Here is a 17,564-nt window from a genome sequence, read left to right on the forward strand (position 1 = left end):
ATATATATATATATATATATACTTTTTTTTGAAAAGATATCCACAACATACCAGTAAGAGGGAGAAAAATATTACAAAAAAACCCCACATATAACATGATCTCACGTATATGAAATTACATAAAATTTCTTGAAGGTTTTTCAAAAAACAGTGGTGAGATACCAGATGAATTTTTCTCTCTTCTCTTTTTTCTGTAAATTGAATTTTTTTACAATGAGAACATTTTAGTTTTAAAGATGACAAAGCTATTTATATTTAGAAAAATGGTGTGGAAAAGTACTTAGTGGCAAAGAAAGATATTCATAAAATATTGTTTAGTGACAAAGCACACACAATTATTTATAGTATGATCCCATTATTATATTTATAATTACAAATCTATATGTTTTTAAAAAAGACTAGAAGGATACATGCTAACATGTTAACAATAGTAATACCTGGTGAGGTGATAGTTGGTTTTAATTTTCCTTTTAAAGACTAATGGAAGATTGAACTGAATTTTAAGTATAGATTTTAAAAAGGTTAAAAAAACTGGAGATGAAAAGTACAGAAACTGAACAAATATAATTTTAAAAACTCATTATAACACACTTGTATTCATCAGGTCAAATCATGTCCCAAGCGTATCTAATGAATAGAGACTCTCTCTCATTAGCACATAAAAGGCCTGAAATATTAATGTTAAACAGAATTCTACCACCTTCCTCTGTGCTAAAAGCAAAATTGGAGGAGACACACAATGTGGATTAAGGACAGAAATAAGTGTCAGTAGCTCAAGAATTAAATCTTTTCTGTACTAGTAATTACCTTTCTCTGAGCAAATCATAATTTTTCATTATTCTAATTTATTGATTTGGAAAAAGAGGAGTGAAAATACTGACTTCTACATAGGGCTGCTGTGAAAAGTCACATATTAAGTACTTTGAAAACACTCAGCCAAAGCAGTGCACTTTAACGTGGGTGCTTAAATGGAACTTGGTTAAGTATTTTAATATCCTTACATCCCATATTAAGAACATGGGGTTCAGTTTTACATTGTATCCCCGTCGCTGTGCATGTGGTGTTACACGGTTTATGTGTATGTCGTTTTTGTCTGCCCATCATCTATTTCTGCACTTTCTGTTTTTCTTCATAGGCAGTCTCCCTCCAGTAAAGTGCATTGCCTTCCCTTGACCAAGATATTAGCAGTGACCCAAGCTAGGCCAACTGGCCCCTCCTTCCCAGAGATTTGGGAGGAGGTGAGGGCCCAGGATGCTTGGAGCAGATTTACCCCAACAGCACTGCCTTCAGCTGCTGCCTTGAGCCCCTTTCTAAGGCCTGGGCTCTTCAAAGATTCCTTCAATTCTCTGAGTTACGCCATATTCTTCTTAGATTACTTTATTCGTTGCCAGTCATGGTTGTTTCATGTTACCCATAACCAAAAAAAAGTTGCTTATATAACATCTCCCCAGATAGAAAGGGATTAAAAATTGAATCCTTAGCATTACATAGAAGCACTTATTTCCATTTGCTTGCACGCAGCAGGATAAACTCTCTGGCACGCCCTCCCAGGCATACCCTCCCTGGGCATTACAGAACAGTAGTTCTTGTTTGAGACTCTTATTCCCAGTATCTAAGGACCAGGTTTAGGCTGCCCAAGTGGCTATTTAAATTAATGAAAGTTAAATATAATAAAAATTCAGTTCACCCATCATAATAGCCAATCTCGAGGCTAGTGGCTACTGGGCTAGCACAGATGTGGAACATTCCCATCATTACAAAATGTTCTATTGAACACTCCATCTATTTGCTTTCAATAAATTAGGCTTACTTAGGTTTTAGCCACCTCAGTTGTGCAATACATTGTCAAAAAATGTTCTTAAATGGTAATTAAAAGATAAGCTTTTAAGGAAATACTGGTAAGTTGTAAAGAAAAAGCCGCCACACCCAGGCTTGGAATCCTGAGACCTGGGTGAATCATGGCTCTGTCCCTGCTTTGGGAATGTCACTCCATTTTTCTGAACTTGAAAATCCTCATTTGTGTCATAAAGCTAATATTAACCCAATAGACTCCTGTAAGCATAAGTGTTATATTACAGGCCAATGCTCTTAGCATGGTGCCTGACACATAATGAATTGATTCCAAATGGAACAGTGGAGAGAATCTAGGTTCCTGCAGGGCCAGGTGTGATGAAGAGGTTCCAGGGTACTAGGTGGTACAGATGATACCCAGCCACCCTGGGTTCCCTATATCTACTGAGAAAAGAACTGGGATTGGATACACAGGTTCCTCTCAATTCTATTGTTCACTTCCCTGTCTCCACCTCCCCTCGCTGCCAACATCGTTACTGCCATACCTTCCTACCTAGAATGGCCAGGACTTGAGTTGTTTTCATTTAAAAACAGAGGTCACCGGTAACGAATGTTCTCAATCAACTCTGAAGAGGACAAGCTAATAAATGAACAAATCAGAATTTGCAAAAAATAAACTTAGTGTTGGGGGCTTGAGTAGTAAAATGATATGATTTACAGCCCACAGTACTTCTAGTCTTCTTTTGGTTTTAAGTCCACTGTACGCTCTTACTCTTCTCTTTTTTTTAAGCATTTTTTATTGATTTTTTTTTTTTTTTTTTACAGAGAGGAAGGGAGAGGGATAGAGAGTTAGAAACATCTATGAGAGAGAAACATCGATCAGCTGCCTCCTGCACACCCCCTACTGGGGATGTGCGCACAACCAAGGTACATGCCCTTGACCGGAATCGAACCTGGGACCCTTCAGTCTGCAGGCCGATGCTCTTTCCACTAAGCCAAATCGGTTAGGGATCTTCTTTTGTTTTGTTTGACTTAAGCTTATCCATGTGCTGTTGAAAAAATCAGTGTATATTCAATGGTGGTTTTTATTTTTCCTTCCAACAAATCTCAAAGATCTAAGAATGACTACCGTGTATGGAGCTGAAAGAGCACAGAGAGATTCTGAGTATATTAATCTTACTTGAGAAAAATTGATTATGAGCCAGAAAGAATATATAAAATATGTAAGTCTCATTAAGCTGTCTTTACTTAGTCAGATAGTTCCCAGGCAAATAAACACCCAAATTTCACTCTTGCAGCTCCCTCTGAATAACACATTCAACTCAAATCTCCTATCCTCACGCATTCTATTGACTTCAAAGAGAATGATGGGTGAACAAGAAAATGAGAATCAGGTAGGGCAATTATAATTCTGAAAAAGGAAAGCATTCCCAATGTTGATTGGATTGCCCAGAAAAAAGAAAGCTATTCTCCTTCAATATATTTAACTGCTCACAAAAGGCCAAAGTGTTTTGGGTTCTAAATTTTCATTGCTTTAAAAATAAAGCAGAATCAGAAAATACATTTTCACATAGCCCCCAACCCCCAAATTGAGAGTGTGACTTATAAATAATATTTACTTCTTTTACTTAATTTACATTTTCTGAAAGTTCCGTCTGAGCCAGACATGGTATACTAAGTGGTCAATTCAATAGACTATTGAAAAGCTGCCCCCAAAAAACTCAGCTTTCAAGCTGCCAAGAAGAAAGGCCATTAGAATTTCAAGTTTTATAACTTTTATTTAAGTAAATGTAATAATAATAAAAATGGCAATGAAGGAATGAATTTTCGGTATCTAGAGGAGAGGATGGACTAGGACAAATGTAAAAGGAAAGCTATCCCCCAATGATAACTTGTCTTTAAGCCAGTGGGTTAGTGGTCTGATTAATACTACAGCTTAGAGGAGGAACACAAGCAGGCCACGACCCAACCTGCCAGGTATCCTAACAGGTACAATGTCTGCCTCCCAGGTTAGTATTACCCCGAGTAATAATCCCAGATTCTTCTCCATAATTTCTCTAGCCTACCTCCGAGGTATGTATGTTTCTAACTGGTTTCACCTTCCTGAGGTGACCTGATTCCCATTTTGCACCAGTAATGAGGAAGAAATCCTCCAACATGACGCAGCAACACCATGCCAAGGAGAGCTGGAGTCTATGCTGGGGAAAGCACAGCTCTGCCTGGGCCATGACTTACCTGCAGAGGCTGGGGCGAGATAACGGCCATGTACATATAGGGTGTCTTGAAGGGAATAGAGACTTTTCACAGTAAAAGGATATTGGGCCACCAGGGCTGGGCAAAGCTGGGTATTTGGCATAAAAACACAGTGCATCATAACAAAGTCATTTAAAACGGAATCTGCAGGGGAAAGAAAATGCAAAGCATAAAAGGAAATTAGGTTCTTAGAGAAATCTTTAGGAAAGCAAGTGTATCTGTTCTTTGGTTTTTGACCAATGGTTCTCATATGTTGGCTTGGAGAATTATGGTTTTACTGTACACAGAAGCACTGCATATAAAAATAACTTTATATATATATATATATGGAGAGAGAGAGAGAGAGAGAGAGAGAGAGACCGACCCATGGATAGTACCGTGTATGCAAAGAAACATGATCATTTATTTGTCACCTTTACACCATATGTCTTTTGTCAATATCACCTTTTCTTTATCTCTTTTTCACCTTCTATTTCCAGAGGAAGCATGAAGGATGAGAGGATGATGGAATTACAGAAAAAGAAGGTGGTAAGAGCAGAGAATTGGTGAGGATAACAAAAGATGGAAAGGAAAAGAAAAGAAAAGATATAGGCTGTGAGTAGCAACAGAAGCAAAACAAAGCTCTCTAGTAGATTAAAATGGTGACTGTCCTGTAGTTGAAGTTGTTTTGAAGGTAGGTAATCAGGGAGACGGCAAGGGAAATAAGGCAAGTCCCAAAGATAAGCTTCATTTGTTTCATTCTGAATTCATGCTGGTTTTTCATCGTAAAGACAACACTCTCTAGTCAGCGTTGGTGGAAAAGCATGTGAAGACAGGCCTGAGAGCCTATGGGATCCACCTGATGAAACTTGGAATCCCAGATGCCATGGGGACTTTCATTAAGATATGAACTACACTGGCTGAGATTTGTGAAACTCACATAGCTTTTCAAATAGAAAAAGGTGAGAAATGTGAAATTTTTAACTATATAAATTAGATAAGCATTACTGTCTATGTTTTAAATGAACTTATATTGGCAAAGTTGGAATCATTGATTAAAGGTTTAACTATTATACTCATCTAAAAAATTGAAATATAACTGACATACAACATTATGTAAGTTTAAGGTGTACAATGTCTTGATTTAATACATTTATATATTGCAATATGATTACCACCCTGGTGTCAGCAAACGCCTCTACCATGTCCCATAATACCACTATACTCATTAAAATATAAGGGATAAATGTAACCCCAAGCTGTCATCCTGTCAATACTCACTGTTACCAGTCATTTTAGTCCCAGTATACTGAACCAAAGAGGATGCAGACAGAAGTTGTACAGAACTTTTTTAAGTACAAAAGGACTTTGGCTTGTCCAAGTGTGACATCTAGGGTCTCCTTTATATGTTTTAGATATTCTCTGAGGAGAGGGGAGATGATCCTTGCTTATGAGGCTCCCAGAAGGCCTGTGCTATACAGTAGTTCACACTTTGCTAAAGCAGGGATTTCAGTAGAGCTGGGGAGCGGCCATGTAGCATGGCAACTACCCAGCACCCACGTTTCACTAGAGCTTCCTTGTTCTCTGCTTGTATGTAGTAACTCTGATATTCTTGAGAACTGAATCTTAAAAATCATTTTATACTAAAAAATGATTTCCCAAGTCACTCAGTGACTAATGCTGGTCCTAGAAGTTAAAAGTCTAGGAAACGAATAGGTCTAAGGCAGAAAATAGATGCTTTGGTAAATTAAGAAAATGTACTGTCAAACCCGAGGTGTTCATTTCTATGCCCTAAGCCAGTTTCACTATTAACTCTGTGTTCTGTATTGTAAATGTATAAATGCCAAGCGTTTCCCACTTCACTGCATCCTTTAGTTTCTCATCATGGGGCCCATCACATTCTCCCCAATGCTTAGCTTTGCACTTAAGATCCTCCGGGATCTGTAGTCAAATGCTTAGGCCTTCCTTCTCCCACTTCTGTATACAATCACCCAGCAAAACCAAGCTGCTTGACCTGACAGCTCCTATGTCAGTACTGATGTTGCACCTCAGCGTGGAAAGCTTTGCCTCCAGGCTCCAGTGACTAGATACCAGCCTGTTTTCAGGGCCATTTTGAAGGCTATATTCTTCACGATACTTTGCCCGATCCCCTCAACTAGTCACTGCTCCTGAAGACTGACCGCATCCTGCTTGATGGTCCAGCTATTTGCACATTCCTTTGTGTCCTCTAGTAGGTTATAAACTCCAGCGAGTGCCTAGTCCAGAGCACGAGCTTAGTGCTTTCCCAGGGAGATACTCAACAAATACGGAGGCAAAAATAGCTGCCCTGGAGCCAGAGAGCCTGGCTTTATAACAACGACTCCCCAATTAACTCGCTATATAAAGAAAGATCTCAGATAATCTCTTTATAAAATGAGAAACTGGAATGAAGAGCTAAAATAAGAAGTAATCAGAGCAAAAACACTTTTAGGAGGTATATAAAAATAGTAATTTCACTCACAGATGGTGGAAATGGACCTTGAACTACCACAGGGTTTTTAGATAAGTCTTTGAACTTCTTTTAGTGAGAAATCTTCTTTCATGTAGTTCAGTTTGCTTACAATATTAACCTTTTATTCTGAGTGACAGGCCAGTAGCATAGAATTTTTTTTTAAAGTTGAATGTAGACTATTCCAAAGTTAACACAAGATGGTTCCCAAAGTGGAGAATGATAATAAAACCGGACACTCAGTTCACCCACGAGATTCATCTCATTCACCCTCATATCTCTGAGTCTTAGTGAATACTACTGTAAGGTAGTGTTATGTGTTGAATTTTATCCTCCCAAAAAGACATGTTGAAGTCCCAATCCCCAATACTTCAGAATGTGACCTTATTGGATATAGGGTCTTTGTAGGTGTTGTCAAATTGAGATGTGGTCCAGTGTGGGCCCTAATCCAATATGAGTGCTGTCCTTATAAAAGGAGAAACTTTGGAAACAGAGATAGATGCACAGAAGGAAGGTTATGTGAAGAGTTAGGGAGAACATGTGACAATGAAGGCAGAGTTTGGGTGGTGCATCTATGAGCCACAGAACACTGAAGATTGCCGGCTAAAAGCCAGAGGCCCGGAGAAGGGCATGGAGCAGGTTCCCCCTCACAGCCCTCCGAAGGAACCAACTCTACCACCACCTTGATCTCAGACTTCTAGCCTCCAGAACTGTAAGACAATACTCTTCTGTTGTTTAAGCCATCCATTTTGAGGTACTTTGTTACATTAACCCTAGCAAACGAATATAGGTGATATGTAGTTACACTCTGGGGCAGCCCGCGACTCTGCAACCACAGACAGAACTATTTTACTCCATTTTAGTGAGGTTCTGCCTTTTGTGTAGGCAGCAGCAAATCCTTTATGGGAATAGGTAGAATTTAAATGATAACCTAATAGATGTCTGTAAAGGTGAGTTTAAATGCTAACCTATGAGACCTGACCAGGTGGCTCAGTTGGTTGGAGCATCGGCCTGAACACCAAAGGTGGCAGGTTCAATTCCCGGTCAGGGCACATACCTAGGTTGTGGATTTGATCCCAGTCATGGGTTTGATCTGGTCGGGGCATGCATAGGAGGCAACCAGTTGATGTTTCTCACATCAATGTTCCTCTCTCTCTCTCTCTCTCTCTTTCAAATCAATAAACATATTCTCAGGTGAGGCTTAAAAATAAGTGATAACCTTAAGAGATGCCTATAAAAGGCTAATCCTAATGTGTATGAATGAGATTGAGCCATTCACAAAGGACAGCCAGGAATGGAGCAGGCAGAGGAGGGTCAGAAGGATCACTCCCTGTGTGGGCCACACAGGGATGCTCTTAGAATGTTAATCCAACAACTTCCTTCTAAAACTGTTTTGTCTAAACACGCTGAGAATGAACTCAGGATTTTTTTTTTAGTGTTCTGCACGGATTTAGTGAACACACAAACTAACTGTTCTAGGTATTTACCTGTTGCTTCATTTAAAGCTGGCTCAAGGCGTATTGTTTCTAGAAAATGCTCTAAAATTTTTTCAGGTGTTCCTGACATCACAGTATACCTGGATAAAAAATAAAAACAACATCAGCTTTTCAAAAGTGGGCAAATCATTAATAAATAACTTTTCACATATGTAAGATTTGTTTTTTTTAGATCCCAGGGAACCATTTCAATTTAACTTATGGCCCATATTCTCCTTATAGTAAGAGAGAACATGTACTTTGCCAGAGTCACACAGGAAGACAATGAAAAAATCACAAGTGGAAGTAGTTACTAAAACGTGACTCTTTTTCCCTACATGGAACTGAAGTAAATTTCTTGGAGAGCAGCTCTGGCAGGCTGGGAACTGAGCAACTCCAGCCTTGCTCCAAGAGGAATGAGAAGAAGCATGTGAATCCCAGGGCAATTCAGGGCAGGCACGGGGAGCGCAGAGGGGAAGCGACAGTAAACTAGGTTACCCATATATGGGTTACTTGTAGCGAAATTCAGTCCCACAGTGGATTCCCCTGCCTATTTCTGGAATGCTCTGTCTTTTCCAACTGTACATTGGCATGTGCTTTGGAAATACAGCTAAGAATAAAGCAGGAGAAAAAAACACACCCCGAAACCCAAAGACCAATGAGCAAACAAGCAAAGCCCAATAGCATCTGAATAGGCAATAAATCAGCAACAGAAAATTCACATAATTTATTTCAATGTCAAATATATTTTTTGGGAGGTGTTAATTATTATTTCAGAAGATCCATCTATGCAGCTCTTCAATCAGCATGAAAGGATTTATTTTTAAAATTGAATGTGTGTTATTTCAAAGTCATATTCAAGATGGTAACAAGACAGTGAATGAAAACTTAGAGGCAAAATACATTAAGATGATATGGGGCTCCTATTCCAAAATTCAGACTTTGCTTTGCTGCTTGGCATTTCATCCAAAGCAAAATGATAGGGAAGAAAAACAACAATGAAAATAACAGTCTCTTATGTTCATAGAGCAGTGGTAGAATTTGGCTCTAGGAGAACCTAAATTCCTTCGCCTTCTCACCAACATCCTTTCTTGTTTGAGACCTTGGAGGTAGTGCATTGAAATCCCAAAAATTTCCCTAACATACTAAATCTCAGGGTTTTAACCTCATGCCTGAGGGAGTGAAGAAGAGGCCATTCAACATATGACCCTCTGCATGTGAAAATGGAGAGGGAGAGTGCATGAAGCAACTTTAGTACTGAATGAGGTAACAAGTGCAGTCTATCTGGAAGGCAACCATTAGCTAACACTATTCTGTGTCAGCCCTGGCCAGTATGATCAGTGGTTAGAGTGTTGGCCTGTGTACCGATGGATCTCGGGTTCGATTCCTGGTCAAGGGCATGTACCTGGGTTGCAGGTTTGGTCCCTGGCCCCGGTTGGGGCACGTGCTGAGGCAATCAATGGGTGCCTCTTTCCACATCGATCTCTCTCTCTCTTTCTTTCTCTCCGCCTCTCCCCCCACTCCTTTCTACTATCTCTGAAAATCAATGGGAAAAATATCCTCAGGTGCAGATTAACAAAAAATTTTAAAAAAACATATTCTTTGTGTGTTTTGTGTGTGTGTGTGTGTGTGTGTACATGTCCACACATGTGTGCGCATACACAGGGGCAAAAAGAATTGAAGAGTTAAATCTTTGAGGAAGCCTGGATTTGGAGACTAGAGAAGAAGAGGGGAAATAGGAAAAAAATACTTTAATCTCAAAAGCATGACCCTTTTCTCAAAGTAAATAAGGTAGAAGACAATGGTTTTTCCTCTTGTAGGCAGTGACTATTTGAGAAAAAGAGAGGGCATATCTATAAATACTATCAACACTTCAAAGGGAAAAACTGCTGTGTGCATTCAGTAACTCCTAAAATGCATGATTCTGGGATGGTGCCCAGCAGATGCGCTGGAAAGGGAGCAGCATCTGCACACATAGTAAGGACCTGGGGTGGGAGGGGTGCTCCACATCTGTCAAATGTTGACTGTGCCCTAGACAACGAGGTGGGCCCTGAGCAATGTCCTCATCTTTACTCCTGCTAGTTAAATATTAGCTGTATCCTGCAGGTGGAGAAACTGCTCTGCAAGGGGAGGCATCAGGCCCGCGGTCACACAGTTCGGAAATGCGAGGTCTCTGCTATGAGTCCCGGGCAGCGCCCAAGCGTGAGTCTCAGGTCGCTGCAAGGACATCCTGGGCACCAGGCAGAAGCTACGCTAGGTACTTGGAGCCCATGCAGAACAGGAAGTCTGCTGTGCAATGAAAAACCCCTTCTGAAGGGAACTTGTTTGCTTTTTCTCTGAAAATGAATTTTACGTGGAGTGTAAATATGTTACATTAAAAACCAGTTACGTGTTATTTACCACGGCGCTGGGCAGCTGCCACTAGTAAATGTTTAACTCTGATAGAAGGTTGGCTTCACATTCCGTGTTCCCAGTTTGGACATCCCTTACCTAGCGTACTATGTCTGGTCAGAAAGAGGGAAGACCAGCGTGGCAGGCCAAGTATCCTATCACTTCTCTAAACTTGGCCACAGGGTCCATCTGACACCAGGGGATCTTTCTTTGGCTACCAAAGGCTCCCTCTAGTGGCTCCCCCTTGCTGTGGTCGCGTTACCCATCTCTCCCTCTTGTGAGCGCCAGGGAGGGCTGTCCCGTGTGGACATTCTGTTAAGGCAGGGGCCTCTGAAGGCTGAGGGCCAGGGAGTTTCTGGCCAGGCATAGCTGTCTGTGGTCTTGCAGCTCTGGGTTTGACTGAAACATCACGTTTTTGCTTTGTTTCAGGCCAGACACTCCCAGGCGTCTACTGCTGACCTCTGTTTAAATGAGGAACTTGAAGACCAGACAGCATGACTCTGTTCAGTTTATTGCACAAAGGAGCTAATTTAGCCCAAGTTAAAGAGAACCCCAATTGGTTCCATTATCCAAGTTGTGAGGGTTTAAGCCTGTGACAGAAAATCTTTCCCTAACATCAAGTCTGGAAATGAAGTTAGAAAAGCAGACACTTCCATCTGTACCTGGAACAACAACAACAACAACAACAACAAAAAGGTGTGTGGGGGGGGTGGTGCGGGGGCGGGGGGGAAGGGGGGGAGGCAGGAAGAGGAAGGGGGAAAGGGAGGAGCCTGAAAGAGATTATCTTTCTGGAAACAGGATGGAGTTTGATAGTCTAAGGATGAGCAACACAGTAACTAACACAGTCATATGAAATTCTCTCTTTCTTACTAAAACCACATGACCACAGAGCATAAGATAACCAAAATGGTAAATTTTGAGGGCTGCATAAAGTTGATCCATCATGAGAAATACTGTCTTGCAATTGACATTTGACTATCACACTCACAGTGAGTGGCTTGGGTAGAGTCAGGCAATTCTGAAACTCTTCTGGATTTCTTAGGGGGAAAGGGAATCAGAAAAATAACATTATTATCAGCACCAACAGTGACCCTCTTTGAGTTCAAGAAAGACAGTTTCTGAGGAGATAGAAGTCCTAACGGTTCCTAAATTTTAAGTCCATTCATAGACAAGATTGCTGCCATGTTATCGAAGTTATCCAGAAGATCAGGCCAAAATTCACTCACACAGCCTCCCCTTTTCAACTCTGGTCTGGCTTGGGGAAGCTCAACATGGAAAAGAACCCCCTGAGAGAGTAGCTTTGTATTCTTCAGGAAAGTGACTTTGCTGTTGCATTATTTTGTACTCATTGATATTTCTTAATGCTGAGAACATGCCAGGTTTTTGAATTCTAGTTTAAGGAATTTGGATTGGTCTAGAGGACACAAATAAGGAGATATAACAGAAATCAGATCCAGGCCCTAAAATAAGTTTAAAACATATGGCCTCTCCTTTTCTGTTCCCTTTAGTTTGATTTCATAAAAAAAATTAATCTATATCTGGAAGGCATTCTGAAGGGAAGATGTTGTACCAAGCCAACGCTTTTGATCATTCTGCCATGAAGATCAAAATGAAGGGGCGAAAGAAGGGGACCTCCAGGGACCGCTGGGCCGAATGTTCCCAGGTTACGGAGAATGTTCAAGGCTTCCCTTTTCAGGTTGCAACATTTTCCTGAGACACCTGAAGCATTATTAAAGAATGCAGATTATCACCGTAAAATGTCCTAGTTCTATGTAAGAGCACTAAGGAAAATCATCGGAGAGGGTCCCAACCTTCACATAAACAATGTCTTAATTCTCATCCTCTATGGGCTGGAAGGACAACTGTTAAAAACACTTGAGCATGAACATTTTCAAGAATGGAGGTCAGTGAAAAAAAAAATAATGAAGAATTCTGGATGGTCAATTATAGATTTGTAAGTGAAAGGATACATCTTACATAGTCCATTTTATGTCACTCCTTTTGAAATATATCAGTTTGCAAGGCTTACTACATAGTGTTGAGGATACAGTATTTATACACCATACTTTGCTGTAGTAATCTGCAAGGCTGAGGAGAAAAGGCATGGGCGTTGATCAAGCTGCACTTGTATCCCAGCTCTATTCTTATAAACTTTGTAATCTTGGGCAAGTAACTTGCTTCTCTGAGCCTAAATTTTTCTGTTGAAAGGAGTTGTAATAAGGGATTATATAATATATTCAAAATATACTATGGCTATTCAATAATATTTCTTCCCAACCTCCTTGTAAATATGTCAATTCATCCAGATGAAAATATCTGAGCCTTAGGCTTTTAGTCTAAACAATAAGAATTCATCAATGACGGTGAGTTTCCTGGTTAAAGGGAACACCCCGTTTACATGGCAAAGAAGGAAAGATTACTGGGATGCATTCCTTTTTCAACACATTATTTGGTGACATTTCTTAGCTACAGAATTGCTCTTTTTATTATCCAAGATTGGAAATTAGTCCTTATTTTCAAAACGAGATTCTGTGATTTTCTACAATTTCTTGGAGCTACATTTCCTATTGTATTACCATCCAATTGTTGGTACATTTGATGAAAGGGTCTCAAGTAGGAAGTTGCTGCAAAACATGGAACATACACATACTGTAAAGACCCAAGTCTACACAGCTCCTGAGAAGCAAGTACCCTTTGGACAGAGGAGGCCAAAGGGATGCTTTTAAGGCTGCAGCCAACAGTCTATCTTATATTTAAATCTGGGTTTCTGTCAAAGATGATCATTCTGATAACAAGATGAAAACACTTCTTGAGAAATCCTCCATATGAAATTCAAATACCAAAGGGTCTTATCACCTAGGGTCATCACCCTTGAGCTGCCTGGCATTTCTACTTCCATTGTTCTCTCCGATGCCTTCTGTTCCAAAGCTACCACAGTTGAACACAGTATCCAGAGAGCATTTTTAGAGTAAGGGAATATTCTCCCCCATTATGCTAGGCAGCACCAAGCTAAACACAGTGCCAGAAATGGATACATTATACTGCACAAAAATGTGTGATTAGTCAATAGAGAGAAAAAAGTCACACACACTGCTATCTCCCACAGAAAAGGAGAACATGCTATTGTGGAAATGATGATACCATGTGAAAAGGTTAATCATAGTCTGGCGATTGCAGCGTTGGATGCAAACCTACTTTTGCTGAGGCTGTGAGTTTCCTTGATTAGAAGCCCTGCTCCCTGCTGGGACCTTCTCCAGCACCAAGACATCTTGGTCGTGTTCTTTCAGTCTGACTGTATTCGCCTCAACGTCCTGCAAATACAAATTACACCACATACAGATGCTGCCATTTTCTCAGACAATGAAAAAAAAATTTCAAATGCCTCAGAAATGCATTTGGTGCTTGTGATGCTAATTGTTGTGTCTACAAATTAAGTCAATTTCAAAGTCAAGGGCTAGAATGGCCAGGGAGAGGAGCAGATGAGGTTTAGGCATGTGGTTTTAAAGTTCTGCTTTTACCCCTGAATCAGAAAATCAGCAGAGTAGAGAGGAGTGTGGCTGTGTTCTGAGAAACTTTTGGGAGAGGGTGGTATAGCAGGAAGATAAGGGAGCAAAGCATTTATTCTTTATAAAAATACTAGAGGCCCGATGCACGGCCGGGGGGGTGGGGGGGGGTGGGGGGCGGGAAACTCAGCCCAGCCTGAACCCTCTCCAATCTGGGACCTCTCGAGGGATGTCTGACTGCCCGTTTAGGCCCGATCCTACCTGGGGCCGGATCCTAAATGGGCAGTCGGACATCCCTCTCACAATCCAGGACTGCTGGCTCCCAACTGCTCACCTGCCTGCCTTCCTGATTGCCCCTAGCTGCTTCTGCCTGCCAGCCTGATCACCCCCTAACCACTCCCCTGACAGCCTGATTGATGCCTAACTGCTCCCCTGCAGCCTGATTGCCCCTAACTGCCCTCCCCTGCAGGCCTGGTACCCCCCAACTGCTCTCCCCTGCAGGCCTGGGTCCCCCGCAACTGCCCTTCCCTGCAGACCCGGTTGCCCCCAACTTCCCTCCTCAGCTGGCCTGGTCACCCCTAACTGCCCTCCCCTGCAGGCTTGATAGGTGTCCATACATAAGGAATGGAGAATAATCCTATCTAATAAAAGAGTAATATTCAAATTGACTGTACCTCCACTACACCCACAAGCCATGCCCACCAGCCACGCCCACCAGCCAATCAGGAGCAAATATGCAAATAAACCCAACCAAGATGGCTGCAGCCACAGAGAGCAGGAGGGAGGCTTGGGTTTCCCTGTCAATGGAGGAAGCCAAGCTTTCTGCCTGCCCTTGCCGGCCCAGACCTCCACTCAATGCTACAAAGTTTCAATTATAGAAGATAAATAAAGCCAACAGAAATGGTGGCAGCCATGGAGCTAGAGAGAGCAGGAGGCTAGGGTTGCCCCCGGCGATGGAGGAAGCCAAGCTTCTGCAGCCCTGGCTGGCCCAGGCCTCCTCTTAAGGCTACAAAGTTTCAATTATAGAAGATACATAAATCCCAACAGAAATGGCTGCCGCCACGGAGCAAGCAGAAGGCTTGGCTCCACTCCAGGCTACAAAGTTTCAATTATAGAAGATAAATAAATCCCAGATACCAGGGCCTCTGCTTGGGTCGCCGGGGGGCATGGCTGGCCTGCAAACCACCACAGGCCCCTCGCCCAGGCTGCCCTATGCCCCAAGGGAACCCCCACCCTGATCTGGGACACCCTTCAGGGCAAACCAGCTGGCCCCCACCCATGCACCAGGCCTCTATCCTATCTAATAAAAGAGTAATATGCAGATTGACCATCACTCCAACACACAAGATGGCTGCCCCCATGTGGTCAAAGATCCTGCCCCCATGTGGACACAAGATGGCCATCACAAGATGGCCAGCAGGGGAGGGCAATTGGGAGGAACCAGGCCTGCAAGGGAGGGCAGTTGTAGGCGATCAGGCCAGCAGGGGAAGGTAATTGGGAGGGAGCAGGCCTGCAAGGGAGGGCAGTTGGGGGCGATCAAGCATGCTGGGGAGGGCAGTTAGGGGTGACCTGGCCAGCAGAGGAGGGAAGTTGGGGGTGACTGGGTCTGCAGGGAAGGGCAGTTGGGGGGGACCCAGGCCTGCAGGGGAGGGCAGTTAGGGGTGACCAGGCCTGCAGGGGAAGGCAGTTAGGGGCAAACAGACTGGCAGGGGAGCAGTCAGGCATCAATCAGGCTAGCAGGGGAGTGGTTAGGGGGTGATCAGGCTGGCAGGCAGAAGCAGTTAGGGGCAATCAGGAAGGCAGGCAGGCGAGCAGTTGGGAGCCAGCAGTCCTGGATTGTAAGAGGGATGTCCGACTGCCCGTTTAGGCCCGATCGCACTGGGGAGTGGGACATCCCTCGAGGCAGTCGGACATCTCTCGAGGGGTCCCAGATTGGAGAGGGTGCAGGCTGGGCTGAGGGACAGCCCCCCCCCCCCCCCCCCCCGCACCCCGCGCAAGAATTTCGTGCACCAGGCCTCTAGTCTTAAATAATGTCAAATGTACCAGAAAGCATAGAAGCTGCAGTTTGGGCTTTCAGGGAGGATTGACAAAGATGCTAAGGGTGGGAGAAGCAGAGAAGAGAGTCTGCTCTGTGAGCCAGCAGGGAAGGGAACAGAGCAAAGTGATCCTAGAGGGACTGTGTCTCAGGGTGAACTCAAGCTAGGGAGGGATGCAGTATGGGCCACCTGAGAGACACTGTCATCAGCTGGATTGTTCTTCCCAAGGGACCAGGGCTGGATGGTGGAGAAAGGCCAGGGACCATCTGTTCTAAAGATCACTCACTCTCATAAATACCTTAACAAGCTTAGGTTAGGCCCATCTGCAGAGCCAACTTTAAATGCAATTACTCTTCACCTATTTGCCAAAGTCCGAAATTCCTTTAGTGTGAATCAATTTGACATAAAGCACTTGAAATAAAAATGCTTGGTTAGAGTAACCACGATTAACATTAATTCTTGCTAAAATATAATCACTGACTAAATCAAGAGAGCATGTGCTATTATAGGAAGGCTCAGATTTGGGATGAGATTGGAGGTGGAGACTAGAAAGGTTTAGGATAGAGAAAGACAGGGGTCAGGAAGGTATCACTTGGACATTTGCCAAGGCAGTCCCTCTATGTCTTCTATTCTGGCGGACCGGGTCAGATGTGTGCAGGGTTGTTTGGTCTAGCCTGGCATGCCCCAGGTGCAGCTTTCCTGGAATACCCCCTCTGGGCCCCAGAATGCCCAGCAGCACAGTGAACATCCCAGGTGTGTGACCAAGGCTCTTTGTTCCTAGAGCATTCATTAATCGCTGTACTGCTCAATTAACATGACACTCAAATCTTTTCTTCTCTGGCAAAAGGAGAAATGGGATGCCCCTCAGCCACGCTTTGCCCTGGACTTACCCTCAGAATCCGGTTGAAATCCTCCTTGTCTACTCTTAAGAAATGGCAATTATCTTCTCGCAAAACGATAGAGGCAGCTCTCGGGGCATCATTCACTAGTGCCAACTTGCCAAAATCATCTCCTTCATGCAGGGTACAGACCACACCCTGAAGAGAGCAAACATTCAGATGAAGATGACCCCTGAAACAGAGCCAACACCCACCCACCTCACGCCACAAGACCCTGTTCCCCTAACACACTATATATAAATGGGCTTTACCCAGGGATGCCAAAGAGGAGTTACACAATTAAATTATAATGTTTCATTTTCCTTTCATTGAGTCACATGAGCTATGGAATAACTTAAATGTATACATTATAATCTATAAGGAGATGGGCCCCAGAAAGTTCAATACCACTCTGAGGATAATAGTTTGGATAATTTATGATTAGAGATGCTATAATGACTTTTCTTCATCAAGTAACAATGTTGTTACAAGTTTAATTGTAGCACTAAATTGTTAATGCTTAGAGCTACACTAGTAAGTGGAGCATAATAAAGTCTAAAAAAGAAAAAGATATAGATACATACCTTTCCATAAATGACCACATTCACTGATCCTTTCAGAATAATGTACCAGGAGGTACCTTCTTCCCCTTGGTTAAACACTAGATACAAAAAGAAGAAAAGACTTATAGAAGCACATCAATATAAATTACAGCTTATCAAATCATCATTTTTAAGTTCCCAGAATTACATATATATTCCAGAAGGGGG

The 17,564-nt window shown here is 42.5% G+C and overlaps 1 protein-coding gene across 12 annotated transcripts in view; it reads right to left on the reverse strand.

Annotated features, from left to right (window-relative positions):
- RAPGEF4 (Rap guanine nucleotide exchange factor 4) overlaps positions 1 to 17,564 on the reverse strand; it is a 270,049-nt gene that overhangs the window by 49,289 nt on the left and 203,196 nt on the right. For all 12 annotated transcript variants that reach the window (XM_080671018.1, XM_080671014.1, XM_080671010.1 and 9 more), the window contains 5 exons: positions 17,379 to 17,455; positions 16,807 to 16,953; positions 13,573 to 13,688; positions 7,999 to 8,087; positions 4,110 to 4,188 (listed from right to left, as the gene is read on the reverse strand). In XM_080671018.1, the coding sequence (XP_080527144.1) occupies positions 4,110 to 4,188; positions 7,999 to 8,087; positions 13,573 to 13,688; positions 16,807 to 16,953; positions 17,379 to 17,455 (508 nt within the window). The remainder of the gene's footprint in view (positions 1 to 4,109; positions 4,189 to 7,998; positions 8,088 to 13,572; positions 13,689 to 16,806; positions 16,954 to 17,378; positions 17,456 to 17,564) is intronic.

This window comes from Plecotus auritus, assembly GCF_963455305.1.
Source record: "Plecotus auritus genome assembly, chromosome: 5".
Lineage (NCBI taxonomy): Eukaryota > Metazoa > Chordata > Mammalia > Chiroptera > Vespertilionidae > Plecotus > Plecotus auritus.